Consider the following 16,789-nt stretch of genomic DNA (forward strand, 5'->3'; position numbering starts at 1 on the left):
CTTAAAATCAGATCCCACTTGGAGTCCTTGGTTTGACTCCAGCATCAAAAAACAAAACGACATGTTTGAAACAATACTTGTGACTCTGACTAATAGTATATCCAGTTACTATCTTCCACAAGCTTGAGCTTGCCCCTTCCCTCTGGCTGGGAACTGCATGCAGATTAAGTCTTCATGAAAGATCAGTAGTTACTGGATGCCAGCTAGGGAATCCCTTTCCAGGTCCACCCATGAAAATAAGTCAGGCAAGTTCTGCAGATTTTCTGCGACTGTCAGGGGAATATGTAACAACAGAGGGTGAATACACCAATAAAACAAATCCGTTGTCCCTTTCTTCTCCAGGAAAACTTCGTGCTAGCTCAAAGGGATTTTTCCTTCCTCTGAACTCTTAAAATACTATTTGTTCACATCATATATATTTGACAATTGTATTCTGTACTATGACAGCTCTCATACTGCCATATCATCTTGTTTTCTAATCTATCTAGTTTCTATTTTTTTCTGTGCACAGGCTTTCATACATAAACCATAATGCAAACTCCAATAAGGAAGAGACTGTACTATTTAGACCTTGGCATTCTTCACAGTCTTGCACAAAATAGGTGCACGATAACATTTTCATTAACTGATTCTCTAGCTGTGGTTAATTGTAAACAACAGTGCAAAGGGAAAAATGCCAGCTTTTTTTTATTTTTTTAATTTATTTATTTATGATAGTCACAGAGAGAGAGAGAGATATTGAGAGGCAGAGAGAGAAGCAGGCTCCATGCACCGGGAGCCCGATATGGGATTCGATCCGGGGTCTCCAGGATCGCACCCTGGGCCAAAGGCAGGCGCCAAACTGCTGCGCCACCCAGGGATCCCAAAAAATGCCAGCTTTTGCATCTCTTCATGACTCCTTTACTATATTCCCTTTCCTATTTACTCATTTATTTATTCACTCAATGCAATTGATTAGGAATATTATATGCTTAAGGCACTGTGAAAACACTGGATAAAAATCAGTAAACAAAAATCTATGGTCCTTGGACTCATAGAATATATGAGTTGATTATAGACAGTAATCAACAAAAATAAATTAATTACAAGAGACAACTAATATAATAAAGTAATGGAGGAAAATGGCTGGGGGTCTATAATATATAAGGGTTCTCCAAGAGGGACATTTAAGTGGTATCTGAAAGATCAGAATGAATAAGCAACAAAAAGAGTAAGATCATGAGACAATCTTCCAGGTAAAAAGAACAGAATGTGCAAAAAGAAGGCAAATATGGTTAGAATACAGTAAGCAAGGAAGAGAGTGTAGACACTGGGGGAATAATAGTCATAGCCAGGGCACTAAGTTCCTTGGAGGACTTCACAAAAAGCTTGGATCTTATTCTATGCACATTTGGAAGCCACTTATGAAATTTTAAGCAAAATAATATATAATACATTTTTAAAGGATCATGTAGACAATATATTAGAAGTGGCCTGAGTGGAAGCAATGATTTTGGTGAGCTACCTATTTGAGGTAATGCATTAGTTAGCTCCAGGATGGAGACAGTGAATTAGAAGTAGAAACATCACTTGTGAATGGACTAGACATGAGGATGAGGGAAAATAGTATTCTAGCAACTAGATGGATGTGATGTCATTTGTTGAGTGGAAAGAAATAGGAATTAGTGAGAAAGGGAACAACTTCTAAGAATTGGATTTAGATATAACATCAAGATGCCTGTGAGATATCCAAGGGGAAATGTCAAGTAGACCATTGAATGTACAAGTCTAGAGTTCAGAGATATGTGGGTTAGAGATTAAAATTTTAGAATTAGAGTTATTGTATACTCACTGGTACTTCCTCCCACATCCCCTTTTTTCTGCTAAGAGAACCCTTTTTTCCTATAGAGAACTCATTCCATATGGTCCAGGTGGAGCTAAACTTGCCCCTTCTCCCATTTACCACAAAGGTGGCACAGGGTTATTCTCTTGGTCACAGTGAGTAGTGTAGGGTTGAGAAGATATTCCAATTTTGGCCAGCTAGCTTGGTTCTTCAAATTTTCCTACAAGTGCTATTATGAAAAATTGTCTTTTCCTGCTTCAGTTAATACCTGGAAACGTGTGAATATAAAGTAGATGTAAGCTATGTCATCTGCCACATGGAGAAAGCATGACATTATTTGTGCCTCTGAATCCCACCATACCTGAAGTCAAATGAATCTCTAGATTTTTCCAGTAATCTTCTTGCCCTCCTTCCTCCCTTTCTCATATCTTTTTTCCTCCCTCCCTCCCCCTTCTTTCTTTCCTTCTTTATCTTTGATGTGTTCATTGGGTTTCTGCTTTCTACCCAAACTGTCCTGTTTATTATGAGAATTTACAGAGCAACAAAAGAAAAAGAAGCAAAACCAGGATGATGTCTTGGATGATCCAGAGGCCTGGACCAGTGGGAATTTTATTGTCACCTACAAGCAAATAAAAATTTTCCTCTTTCTTAGGAAATTTATTTAGAAGCTGACTTCACTCACAGATGATGAACTGTGGTAAAAAAGGAATTGTAGCAGATATTTTTCCCTATCTAAACTACATTTACTGGGCAAGTGCACTAATGCTCTAGGATCTATAAGTGTTGATTGGTAATAGTTCACACCAACACTTCTCAAGAGACTTGCCCTTGCCTGACTTGAGCACCTTACTTACTGATGTCTGGGAGCTTGTGTCCACTTTCCTTGGGCAGTCCTTATTGGTATAACGCAAACAGCCCAGGCCTCTTACTTCTAGGTGAAATTACCTCTGTGATGTAATTTAGTACTAACCTTTTGGATTATTCGGAGCATTGATTTTCAAAGTGAAGCTAATGATTCATTGAGGCTGCAAAAGGTATTCAAACTTTGTTTATATTTATTTTTAAATTAAAAAAAAACAAGTTTTCATAGCACTGGCCTTTAGGTGTGGAATCTACAGAAAGTGCACTAATTATTGAATGTCTCCAAGAGGAAAGTGAGGATCAGTCTGTATTAGAATGAGAAACCAGCTCAGTGCTAGTCTTAGAATAGGTACTCAGTAATTCCTTGCTGTATTACATTGAATTAAATAGTCATACTTCACTCATTGATTTTAACATAATTAAAATAGTAATTCTTAGTGAGAAAACAATTATTATCTTTTTTAATTACTGTATTAGTAATTTTAACTCTGCTAATAACAATGGATTGTTTATCAAAATATAAATCCATTTTTCAAACAAAACAGTTCTGTGGCAAAACCTATCACACATCTGGCTCTGAGATTTCAGATGAGCCTTGGGGTAGAGAATGACACTAAAGAAAATAACTATCTTTAAAAAACTTATGCTGAACATAACATTGGAGCACCTAAATATATAAGACAAGTATTAATAGAAATGTAGGGAGAAATAGGCAGCAATAAAATAATAGTAGACAATTTCAATATTCCCACTTGAAACAATGAATAGATCATCCAGTCAGAAAGTCAATGCAGAAACAGTGAACTTGAACAATGCTATAAACCAAATGGCCCTAGAGACATGTTAGAACATTCCATCCAAGAGCAGCAAATACACATTCTTCTCAAGTGTGCATGGAACATTCTCAGGACACAAAACACAAAACAAGTCTCAGTAAATTTAAGAAGATTGATCACAATAGTAAAAACTGGAAATCAAAAACAATAGGAAAATAAGAAAATTCACAGTTACGTGGAAATAAAACAACACATTCCTGAGTAACCAATAAGTTAGAGAAGAAATCAAAAGAAAAAAAAATCTTTAAAAAAAGGCAAAAAATCTTGAGAAAAGTTAATATGAATATACAACATGCCAAAACAAGCAATGCAGAAAAAGCAGTTCTAAGAGGGAAGTTTATAATGATAAGCACCTACATTAAGAAAAAAGAAAGGTCTCATGGGGTACCTGGGTGACTCAGTCAGTTAAGTGTCTGTCAAAGTGTCCCTTCAGCTTGGATCTTGATCCCAGGGTTCTGGGATCAAGCCCCTGTGTCATGCTCCCTATTCAGCAGAAGCCTATTTTTTCCTCTCCCTCTCTCCCTGCTCATGCTCTCCCTCACACTCTCTCTCTCAAATAAATACAAAAAATCTTTTTTAAAAAAGTCTCAAATGAACAACCTAATTTTATACCTTAAGGAACTAGAAAAAAAAAACTAAAAACATTCCAAAGTTATCAGATGGAAGGAAATAATAGAGCAAAGCAAAAATAAATGAAATAAAGACTATAAAAATGATAGAAAAGATCAATGAAACTAGGAGTTGGCTTTTGGAAAAGGTAAACAAAATTGACACACCTTTAGTTAGACTAAGAAAAAAGGGAGAAGAATAAAAAAAATCAAGAATGAAAGAGGAGACATTACAACTGATATCACAGAAATAAAAAGGAAAGGATGATAGGAGACTACTGTGAACAATTATAACCCAACAAATTGGATAACATAGAGGAAATGGGTACATTCCTAGAGCCATGCAACCTATCAAAATCAAGTCATGAAGATACAGGAAATCTGGAGACCAATAACAAAAAAGAGATTGAATAATTTTGCAACAAAGAAAAGTCCAGGACCAGATGGCTTTAGTGGCAAACTCTACCAAACTTTTCTTGAAATGATACCAATAATCTCAAACTCTTCTAAAAAATCAACAGGGAGAAACACTTCTAAATTCATTTTAGGGATGCCTGGGTGGCTCAGCGGCTGAGCATCTGCCTTTGGCTCACAGCATGATCCCAGTTCAGAGATCAAGTCCCACATCAGTCTCCCTGTGAGGAGCCTACTTCTCCCTCTGCCTATGTCTCTGTCTCTCTCTCTGTGCCCCTCATGAATAAATAAATAAAGTCTTTTAAAAAAAAGAACTTTAAACTCATTTTATGAGGTCAGTGTTACCGTGATACCAGATGACTACAAGAAAAGTATAGGCCAATATTCCTGATGGAATATGGATGCAAAATCCTTAACAAAATACTAGCAAACCAAATTCAACAGCACATAAAAAGTCACACACCATAATCATATAAGTTTTATCCCTGGAATGCAAGGATGGTTCAACATAAATGCATTGATAAATGTTAATATCATATTAACTGAATGAAGAAAAAATCATATGATCATCTTAATGTGTACAGAAGAAACATTTGATAAAATTCAACCTTCTGTCATGATTAAAAACTCTTAATAAGGGATTATTATTGAGATTCTTGGTGGCGCAGCGGTTTGGCGCCTGCCTTTGGCCCAGGGCGCGATCCTGGAGACCCGGGATCGAGTCCCACGTCGGGCTTCTGGTGCATGGAGCCTGCTTCTCCCTCTGCCTGTGTCTCTGCCTCTCTTTCTCTCTCTCTGTGACTATCATAAATAAATAAAAAAATTTAAAAAAAACTCTTAATAAATTAGGCATGTACCTTAACATAGCAGCTAACATAGTCAATGATGAAAAGCTAAAAGCTTTTCTTTTAATCAGAAATGAGACAAGGATGCCCATTCTCATTACTTCTATTCAGCTCAGTGATGAAAATCTCAGCCAGAGCAATCAGATAAGAAAAACAAATAAAAGCCATCCAAATCAGAATGGAAGAAGTAAAACTCTCTCTGTTAACAGAATGTGCTTACAGTAGAAAACCCTAAAGATTTCACATACCCCCCCACACACAAATCTGTGAGAACTTATAAATGGATTCATTAAAACAGCAGAATGCAAAATCAAAATACAAAATTCAGTCACATTTCTATACACTAATAATGAACTATCTGAAAAAGAAATTAAGAAAATAATACCATTTTCTTTTTTAAAAGATTTTATTTATTTATTTTACTTGAGAGAGAGAGAGTGAGCATGCATGAGCAGGGGAAGTGGCAGGAAAGGAGAGGAAAAGAATCTCAAGCAGACTCTGAACTAAGCACAGAGCTCATTCTGGGGCTTGATCTCACAACCCAGAGATCAATAATACCATTTTCAATAGTATCAAGAAGAATAAAATATGTAATAGTAAATTTAATCAAGGAGGTAAAAGATATGTACACTGAAAATTGTAGAACATTAATGAAAGAAATTGAAGACAAATAAGTGGAAAGATATCCTACATTCATGGATTGGTAGATTTAATATTGTTAAATGTCCATTCTACCCAAAGCAATCTACGGATTCAATATAATCCCTATGAAAATTACAATGCATTTTTCACAGATGGAAAAAAACAATCCTAAAATATATACTGAACCACAAAAGACCCTGAATAGCCAAAGAAATCTTGAATTCTTTGAGGAACAAAGTTGGAGGCATCATACTTCCTGATTTCAAATTATATTACAAGGTTTTAGTAATCAAAATAGTATGGTTTTGGCATAAGAACAGATATATAGACCAATTTAACAGAATAGAGTGCCCAAAAATAAAACTATGCATATATGGTCAACTAATCTTTGACAAGGTCACCTAGAATACATAATGGGGAAAGGATAGTCTCTTCAAGAAATTGTCTTAGGAAAACTAATTTTTCACATGCAGAAGAATGAAGTTAGATCCCTATCTCACTCCATATACAGAATCAACTAAAAATAGATTAAAGGCTTAAATTTAAGACCTGAAACCATGAAACTCCTAGAAGAAAACATAGAGAAAAAGGTCCTTGACATTGGTCCCGGCAATGATTTTTTAGATGTGACACCAAAATCAGGCAAAAAAAAAAATAAAGATAAAACAAAACAAAAATAAACAAGTGAGATTATATCAAATTAAAAGCTTCTGCACAGCAAAGGAAACCATCAGCAAAATGAAAAGGAATCTATGGAATGGGGGAAAATATTTGCAAATTGTAGCATTATTCATAATAGTCAAGATATGAAAACAACCTAAATATTCATTTGTTGATAAATGGATAAAGCAAATGTGATATATGCACATAATGGAATATTATCCAGCTTTAAAGAAGGAAATCCTGCCATTTACAACATGAATGGATTGGGAAGATGTTATGCTAAATGAAATAAGACCGACACAGCAAGACAATGCTATATGATTTCAATTATATGTGGAATGTAAAATAGTCAAATTCATAAAGGCAAAAAGGCGAATGATGGTTGCCATGGTGTGAGGGGAGGCATAAATGGGTAGATGATGGTCAAAGGGTACAAAGTTTTAGTTATGCAAGATTAATAAGTTCTGGAGGACTACTACCACAGTGTCTATAGCTAACAATACTGTAGTGTTTATTTAAAATTTGAAACAAGGAGGCTCTTAAGTATTCTTACCACACACACACAAAATAATAATAATATTAATAACAATAATAATAAAAGGGACAGGAGGAAATTTTGGAAGGTGTTGGATATATTTATGTCTTTAATGGTGTTAACCACCATCATGGTTTCTTAGGTACATACTTCCCAAACTCTCAAGTTGTATACATTAAATATGCACAGTTTTTTACATACCTCTATAATGTAGTTTCAAATTTGCTGAAGAACAATGATTTAAACTATTAATAATTTGAAATATTATTAAATTTTTAAAGATAGATATAATGCTTTATTTACAATCTTGGTTACCAATAAAGAAATCACATTTTCTGGTATGTCCAGCAGTTGACAGAATCCTGAAGTATGAAGGGCACTAAACATTCATTAAAAATACATGAATAAGTGGATAAACAAATTAATTGATGGCTTAATGGGTGGTTGCATAGGTGAATGAATGAATCATAGCCTATGCATTTTCACCATTATCTCACATAATCATAAAAGTCAAATCCTGGTTTGGAGAGATGCTGAAGGAAATTTTCTAAAGAAATATATATATATATATATATATATATTTTTTTTTTTTTTAAGTAAGGAAACTGGGAGGGGTGAGAGCTTCAATATGCTGGAAAAGTTACTGGCGGTGTCTGACAGAGCAGAAGCAGAAAGAGCTTGGGGCTGGAGAGGATTGTCAGTGAAATCCTCCTTGCCTTTGTCCAGACACACCTCCCAAGGGCTAACCTCAATGGTTTAGCTAAGGTCATCTTCTCCGATGTGTTTGGGCTCCTGGAGAACCTTGGCCCATCAGGGCCATCAGAAGAGAACTTCAATATGGAGGCTTTCACTGAGATGATGATGGCCTGGCTTTGTCCACATTCCAAGGAGTACAATAGGGGACATGATGCAGAAGCTCTCAGGGCAGTTGAGTGGTGCCAAGAAAAAAGAGAACCTGCAAACTCAGAGCTCTGATGTCCAAGGCCTGGTGCCCATCTCCACATAGCCCCTGCAGTGGCCTGAAAAGCTCAAAGAAGAAACTGGGGCCTCTCCTACTGCTGATGCTGGAGATACTCAGCATGAGGCAGTCAGTGCTGAGGAGAAGCTGTTGCCAGGGGTGCCTGTACTCCTGAAGTTGTTCCCTCCCTATTCAGTGGAGCAGGCCCAAAGCTCAGAGAAATTTGTAAGAAGTTGTGCAGGTGCTGGTAGAGGGGAAGGAGAAGAAGAGTCTAGCCAGTACTGACCTCAACCAGGACCTGCCCAGATGCCTCAGAGGCCCTCAAAAGGATGAACTGAAGTCCTTTTTCCTGCAGAAGTACATGATACTGGATAGCACAGAGGATCAGCAGATTTACCAACACATGGCTCCCAGAGAGGCCTCCAAGCAGCTGATCCGATACATTAACAACCAGGTAGTGAGCACCAAAGGGGAGCAATTCAAATATGTGTGGAACCCTGAGCTGAAGGAGATGAAGGCCACACATATTAACCTCATGCTAGCCAGAAAGTAGTTTCCACTGAGGCATTCACCACTCTGTCAGAGCTTTCTAGACTCAGATCCCAGAAGGATGCAGGAGCCCTATACCCCCACACAGGGCCTGTCCTAACTTCTGTCCCCTTTCTCTACCCTGCTCTCTTCTCCCTTGCCCCACAGTATTGGCCTCTTCTTGGAGCTCCCATAGGCACAGTAAAGGTGGTCCTCAGGGTGGGTGGGGAGGGGGGAAGTAAGGAAACTGGCTTCATAAAAGGAAAGTGAAAGAGAATGAAAAAAAATTACAGTTAAGCAATATAAAAGAATCCTTCACATTTCTGAGGAGGTATTAGCTTAACAGTCTCTGATGACAAAAAACAAAAGGTCAATAATTGTTGTCATCATAAAAGATATTGGAAGTAACCAGAAAAATCCTGCTTGCTTATTATGCACAAATCCACAATGTATAAAATTTTAATTGTATTCATTGTCCTCTGAGAAATTTAAAGTACAATGGGATATAGTGAAAAGGAAAGTATAGAGAAAGAGAAAGGAAAATAAAATATTCAAGGATTTGAATTCTTATGGGAGGACATTTAGTTACAATTACAAGGAGGTAATTCTTATGGAAGGACATTTAGTTTTGATTCTAAAAACTAGTTGATTTTTAAATGGTAAGCTTTGATAACATGCAAATAAGGAGATTTTTGTCTAGGATAGTAGATTAACTATATATTCTCTCCTACTTTTTGAAAATCCCATTAAAATTATGTTAAAGATATGTAAATAGAGACAAATCTGAGCACTGATAAAAACCAAAGAGATATCTTTAGTAGATGATAGATTTAACTCTTTTCCTAAACTCAACAAATGAAGGAAAAACAATTGACAAACTAAGATGAGGGAAGTCACAGACTAGAATAGGATTTCTCACCCTCAGCAGTATTGACATTTTGGGCCAGATAAGTCTTTTTTGTAGGGAATTATCCTTGATTTGTAGGGTGTTTTGCAGCATTCCTGGTCTCTAGATACTAGTTGCTAAGAACATCCTCCTTCCAGTGTGACAATCAAAAAAGGTCTCCAGAAATTACCAAATATCTGTTGGGAAACAAAACTGCCTCTGATATGAATCACAGAAACACAGCCAAGAAGAAAGTCTATCTTCTCTAAAAACTTCAGGAGACACTCAGCACTCAGAAATACCGACTACAAAAGAGAAGAGGGCATGAAAAGATATTATGAAAGCCAGTCATATTTCTATACACCAGTAAAAACCAGTAAGAAAATGTTCTTTAAAATGATACCAAATAACAATGACAAAAAAGGGCCTCTAAGATTAAATCTAGCCAAAGATGAATAAGACCTTTAAGGAAAACATTTTAAAGCTTTATAAAACTTATGGTAAATATATATAAATAAATGAAGATGTCAATTATTTCTCTAGACCTCTAGATTTGAAGCAAGTTAAATAAAAATCCTAATATGAAGGTGTGTATCGTATGTATGTGTGTGTATTACCTGATATAGAAAAGAAAAGGGTCAAGAATAACCAAGTCATACTTAGAGAAGATGGTGATAAATTCAAGTGTACTGGTTGAATGGTGGCCCCCTTAAAAGATACATCTAAGTCTGGGAACATGTGAATATGACTTTATTTGGCAGATCTTTGTAGATCCTATGCTAAGGATCTCAAGATAAGACCAATGTGATATCCAGGAACATCTTGAATCTAGTGACCCTAATCTAATAATCCAATGCCTTTATTGGACTGGAGAAACACAGAGGAAAAGGTCAAAATGTAGACAGAGATTGCAGCTATCTAACTACATGTCAGAGAATGACTGAAGGTACCAGAAGCAGAAAGAGGCAAAGAAAGATTCTTCCCTAGTGCTTTCCAAGGAAGCCAGACATGTCTATACCTTGATTTCATATTTCTGGCTTCCATAACTGAGAAAATGAATTCCTATTGTCTTAAGCCACTAGTTTATGGTAATTTGGTATAGCAACACTAGGAAACTAATGTTAACAGGCATAGACACTTATTGTCAAACTATAAAGGTTAAAACATTGTGGTATTGACAAAATGCAAAACAAGCTGATCAATGGAACTGATTAGAGAGCACAGCAACATCCCAATTCACATATGGAAACTTGACTTGTGGCAGAGATGGCATGGCAGATCAACCACAGAAAGGCTGACTGCTCAATCAGTGGTGCTTAGAGAAATATTTATTCATATAGAGGGAAAAAATGAAATTAAAATCCCTAAATCAAACACATATGCAAATATCAATTCCATGTAGAATAAAGAAGGCTTAACTGCAAAAAAGGAAAACCCATTTTTTTTAAGACAGTGACATCAAGATCAAAAAGGATTTCTTATACAAACACAAAGGACACTAATAATAAAGGAAAAGAATGATGTATTTAACTATATTAAAATTCAGAATACTGTTCATTAAAATATTAAGAAAATGAAAAGGCAAGCCACAAAATGGAAAAAGATTCATTTCCCAAAATGAGGGATTAATTTCCCCCAAAAAGTTTCCTTTTTTCCCCAAAAAAGGTTTCTAAGAATAAATTAAAAGATAAAATACAATAGGAACTGGGCATTTTACACTGTACATTAAGTAAAAAAAAACAAAACAAAACACATGCACACACACAAAAGATAGAAAAAAGAAATGGGCAAAAAATCATGAGTAGGTATTTATAAAGGACAAAATACAAATGGTTAATAACTGCTGATGAACCATATTAATAATAAGGAAAATGTAAATTAAATTCACAATGAGTTACTATTATATATACATAATAGTTGAGTCTGAGCATAACCTATGACCCAGCAAACTATCTGCTTGGTATATGACCTATGAAGGCTCTTGCACATGCACTGGGAGTGCATGGACTAATCTGTAAGCAGGTTAATTAGCCGCCTGTTCATAATTATAAAAGTGAAATTAGCTGAATTATTTGTCAACCATAGAATGAATTAATAAATAGTAGTATATTCTTCTAGGGCATTCTACACCGAAGTGAAAACAAATGAGCTACATCTATGTGCATCAAAATGGGGAAATCTCAAAAACATAATGTTGAGTGAAAGAATGAAGTCACAGAGAGATACAATATGATTATATTTACATAAAGTTCAAAAGAGGTAAAATCACATAATATGCTATTTGAGTATGCATACATAGGTAATAAAATCACAGAATGATTAAATCCAAATTCAAAAAAAATTTTAACTACAAAGAAGAGGGGGAAGGACATATAGAGGATTCAGGGGTACTAGTAAAGTTCTATTTCTGAAATTTGGTTGGGTTCTTGGATATTTATTTTTAATAGTTCTTTAAAATGTTTTACACACTTTCTAATGTATGATATTCCAAAAAAAATGAATGAAAGAAAAAAATCAAATACTGAGACACATCATTATGAAATTTCAGCAAAAAGTAGAGTACAAAAGCTTTTAGAGAAAAAAAAAGAAACACAATTTCTTTTAAGTGTAGTGATCAAGTAATAAAAATGGATCAAGGCCTCAGATGGTCTGAGGGGAAGTGATTTTCAACTTAAAGGTTTATATTCAAACTGTCACTCTAGTGGGCTAAAGAATAAAGAATTTTTCAACATGAAATAATTCAGAAATGTTACCTCCCATACACTTTTTTCTTAAGGAAGGTGCTTGAGGACTTAACCCACCATGTCAAGGAAAATATGGGATGCAAGAAGCAATGGCTCTCACAAACTAGAGCAATCCTGTTTGGATCCAGGTTACCTCTCTGAAGTGGACCTAGAAGGCAACCAGTTCAAATTGAAGCAGAATGCATAAAGTTTTGAGAAAGAAGAATTAAAGAAATAGTGAGACTTTGAACATATCTGAGGATATAGTAAAACGGGGGAGGACTTAAAATAAATGAGTGAGTTCTACTCAGAATTGCTTTTGGGAACATTCTTATGCGTCAACGCAATTGTAAAAAACACTATTTTGTTAAATGACAAAAAAGATTTTATTTATTTATTTAAAGATTTTATTTATTCATGAGTGACACACAGAGAGAAGCAGAGACATAGGCAGAGGGAGAAGGAAGCTCCCTGTGGGGAGCCCAATGCAGGACTCTATCCCAGGACCCCAGGATCACACCCTGAGCCAAAGGCAGACATTCAACCACTGAGCCACCCAGACGTCTCAACAAACACTATTTAAATAGTTATGGAAATGAAAATACTAGTCACTGTTTTTCAGTATTTAGAATCAACCTATATAAAGATAAATAAAATACAAATACTTTTCTACATTACTAATAATTCAGAGAAAGGAAAGTACAATGAGTGAAGAGTTGAAGTGCTAAAGTCATCTTTTAATTGAGATTGGATCGTTAGTTAATCATAAATAATCATACTAATTCAGTCTTCTTTCTATAGAGCTATAACTTCGTTGTTCCAGAGTAACTCTAATAAGCTTTAAGGAGTACAGTCTAGGCTAATATACTGGGTTTTGCTAAACAAATCTATGGTCTTCACGGACATGCTTTTCATGGAACAAAAAATGGAAAACTATTCTTTTTGACTTTCTGCTATGATAGGTAAAGATTTAGCTTGTCTCATATACTTTGAAATTAGAAATGCCTTGAAAATGCATAGTTTTCAAGAGGAACTATGAGAGGTGTAACTAGATTTGAGATTGATATCAAAAATCACAGACACAGGCACCTAGGTGGCTCATTTGGTTGAGTATCTGACTTGATTTTGGCTCAGGTCATGGTCTCAGGGTCGTGAGATCCAGCCCTGCACTGAGCTCCTCACTGGGCATGGAGCCTTTTTAAGACTCCCTCTCCCGGATGTGGAGAAAAGGGAACCCTCTTGCACTGTTGGTGGGAATGTGAACTGGTGCAGCCACTCTGGAAAACTGTGTGGAGGTTCCTCAAAGAGTTAATAGACATGCCCTATGACCCAGCAATTGCACTGTTGGGGATTTACCCCAAAGATACAGATGCAATGAAACGCCGGGACACCTGCACCCCGATGTTTCTAGCAGCCATGTCCACAATAGCCAAACTGTGGAAGGAGCCTCAGTGTCCATCGAAAGATGATGGATAAAGAAGATGTGGTTTATGTATACAATGGAATATTCCTCAGCCATTAGAAACGACAAATACCCACCAATTGCTTCGACGTGGATGGAACTGGAGGGTATTATGCTGAGTGAAGTAAGTCAATTGGAAAAGGACAAACATTAAATGGTCTCATTCATTCGGGGGATATAAATAATAGTGAAAGGGAATAAAGGGGAAAGGAGGAAAAATAAGTGGGAAATATCAGAAAGGGAGACAGAACATGAAAGACTCCTAACTCTGGGAAACGAACTAGGGGTGGTGGAAGGGGAGGTGGGCGGGGGGTAGGGGTGACTGGGTGACAGGCACTGAGGGGAGCACTTGATGAGATGAGCACTGGGTGTTATTCTGTATGTTGGCAAATTGAACACCAGTAAAAAATAAATTTATTATAAAAAAAAGACTCCCTCTCCCTCTGCCCCTTCCTGCCCCAATCTCTCTCTCTCTCTCTCTCTCAAAAAAAAAAAAATATATATATATAGAGAGAGATGATAGATAGATGCACATCTTGTGATGCTTTTAAAAACATAATAAACAAAATGATAAGGCAAACATGGCAATGATATATTCTTCTGTTTAAAAAGTTTAAGGAGGGACACCTGGATAGCTCAGTGGTTGAACATCTGCCTTCCGCTCAGGGCATGGTCCCGGGGTCCCGGATCAAGTCCTGCAAGAGGCTCTCCTCAGGAAGCCTACTTCTCCCTCCCATAGAGGCTATGTCTCTGCCTCTCTCTCTGTGTCTCTCATGAATAAAATGAAATAAAATAATAAAATAAAATAAAATAATAAAATATAAAATAAATAAAATAAAATGTAAAAAATTTAAGGAAAATGAACCAGGACAGAAAATCAAGAATTAAAAATAGGACAAACAGCTGTTTCAACCAACAGTTTTCTTAGTTGCTAATTAGTAGCCTACTCTAATCAATGTATGTTTAATGGTATATAAAATTATTCTAAGTATTTTACATATATTAAGTTATTTAATCTTCACAACCAAAATGCCTAGACATTAACCACATTTTACAGAAGACATTGAGGCATGGAGAGGCTAAGTTCTTATAGCAACCACACTGAAAGTGAAACAGAAAAACACATTCATAAACTTTAAAAATTTCTATTGGACTTACCATTCTCTCAATCTGATGACTCCTTTCTATAAACTCTCTTGAGCTTTTTATTCCATAATTTTCTTTATATTTTATATTTGTGACTTCAAAAGAGGCAAGGAAATAGAATGACTTATCATCTGAAAGGTAAACATAAACAAAAGATTCATGCTTAAATATAATCAGTTTCTTGTTCTCCAACCCCAGGAAATAGGTTTACTATAGTGCAGTTTATTTCTTCTTGGTACAAGAGTAATTGTGGACATTTAAAAAATATTTTGTAGCTTTGTCACTGTATCCAGCTAAAATAGAAAATTCAGGCCTCCAAGTACACTTTCAGAATACCTCATTTACAGTGTTTATGCATATCAGAATTTTCATACAAAATTGGACGTGCAATATGGAAAATAAATATTGAAAGGGATTGCTGAAAGTCATGCAAAACTTGTCAGTTTCCCCCAAAGAATTATGATATATACATCTTAGATCCCTGGGTGGCGCAGCGGTTTGGCGCCTGCCTTTGGCCCAGGGCGCGATCCTGGAGACCTGGGATCAAATCCCACGTCAGGCTCCCGGTGCATGGAGCCTGCTTCTCCCTCTGCCTGTGTCTCTGCCTCTCTCTCTCTCTCTGTATGACTATCGTAAATAAATAAATTAAAAAATTAAAAAAAAAGATAAGCTGTATTATAAAGATACATTGAACAGGTTATCAATTTTTTCCATGTTACCAATAAGTATTAGTATTTATTGTTTTCACCTCTCAATTCTCAGCAATGTACATACGACTAAAACTGCCATTGTCAAGGAAAACAGATCATAATAATGGTCTTTTCTTTAAAAAAAAAAAAATCTTGATTGTTTTGCAGCCTTAATCATATTCCCTGAAACCCCATCTTAGGCTTTGTGGAGTCATCTTCCAACTTTCTTCCTCCCTGGCCACACCTCTTCAGTGACCTTGGAGAACTTTTTATTTCTACTTCTATCCTAAGCCTTCCACTGTTCTATCCTTGTCCTAATCATGTTAAATAACCTGTTCTGGATGATCCTAACAGTGATCAACTATTTGCTGATGTTAGAAGATCACCTGGGTTGGGATGCCTGGGTGGTTCAGTTGCTTAAGCGCCTGCCTTCAGTTCAGGTTATGATCCCGGGGGGCCATTTAAATTCAAATTTTCAAGTTTATTTGAGCAGATAGCGATTCCAGTTGGGTAGCACCAACCCAAAAGTCATTAGGAGCCGTCCATCAACAGGAGTGAGAAGAGATTTACATAGAGAAGATGCAGAAACAAAGCAAAGAGATCATTTGATTGCCTATAGCTTAAGCAGTTGCCTTATATTGGTTTTGGGGAAAAAAAGGCATATGAAACTCAGCACATATGATTTGTCTTTATTCTAAAAATTAAGCTGTTCACTCTTTCTCATTTTTTTAAAGATTTATTTATTTATTCATGATAGACAGAGAGAGAGAGAGAGAGGCAGAGACACAGGCAGAGGGAGAAGCAGGCTCCATGCAGGAAGTCCGACGTGGGATTCGATCCCAGGTCTCCAGGATCACGCCCCGGGCCAAAGGCAGGAGCTAAACCGCTGAGCCACCCAGGGATCCCCCACTCTTTCTCATTTTAAGAATTATGTTGCAGGCAGCCCGGTGGCTCAGCGGTTTAGCACTGCCTTCAGCCCAGGGCGTGATTCTGGAGACCTGGGATCCAGTCCCAGGTCAGGCTCTCTGAATGGAGCCTGCTTCTCCCTCTACCTGTGTCTCTGACTCTTTCTCTCTCTCTATGTCTCTCATGAGTAAATAAATAAAATCTTTAAAAAAAACAAAATTATATCGTTTTTAAGGATTTTTATTTATTTGTTTGAGAGAAAGCA

General features: G+C 36.4%; 1 protein-coding gene and 1 pseudogene across 1 annotated transcript in view; one reads left to right on the plus strand and one right to left on the minus strand.

The window, feature by feature from the left end:
- The window catches only part of LOC129521302 (transmembrane protease serine 11F), an 84,451-nt gene that overhangs the window by 26,385 nt on the left and 41,277 nt on the right, over positions 1-16,789 (minus strand). Inside the window, exon 4 of the mRNA XM_055342610.1 lies at positions 14,942-15,060. Within this exon, the coding sequence (XP_055198585.1) occupies positions 14,942-15,060 (119 nt within the window). The remainder of the gene's footprint in view (positions 1-14,941; positions 15,061-16,789) is intronic.
- LOC129521152 (CUE domain-containing protein 2-like) lies at positions 7,070-8,737 on the plus strand (annotated as a pseudogene).

The sequence above is a fragment of the Nyctereutes procyonoides genome, unplaced genomic scaffold (genome assembly GCF_905146905.1).
Source record: "Nyctereutes procyonoides isolate TBG_1078 unplaced genomic scaffold, NYPRO_anot_genome, whole genome shotgun sequence".
NCBI classification, from domain to species: domain Eukaryota; kingdom Metazoa; phylum Chordata; class Mammalia; order Carnivora; family Canidae; genus Nyctereutes; species Nyctereutes procyonoides.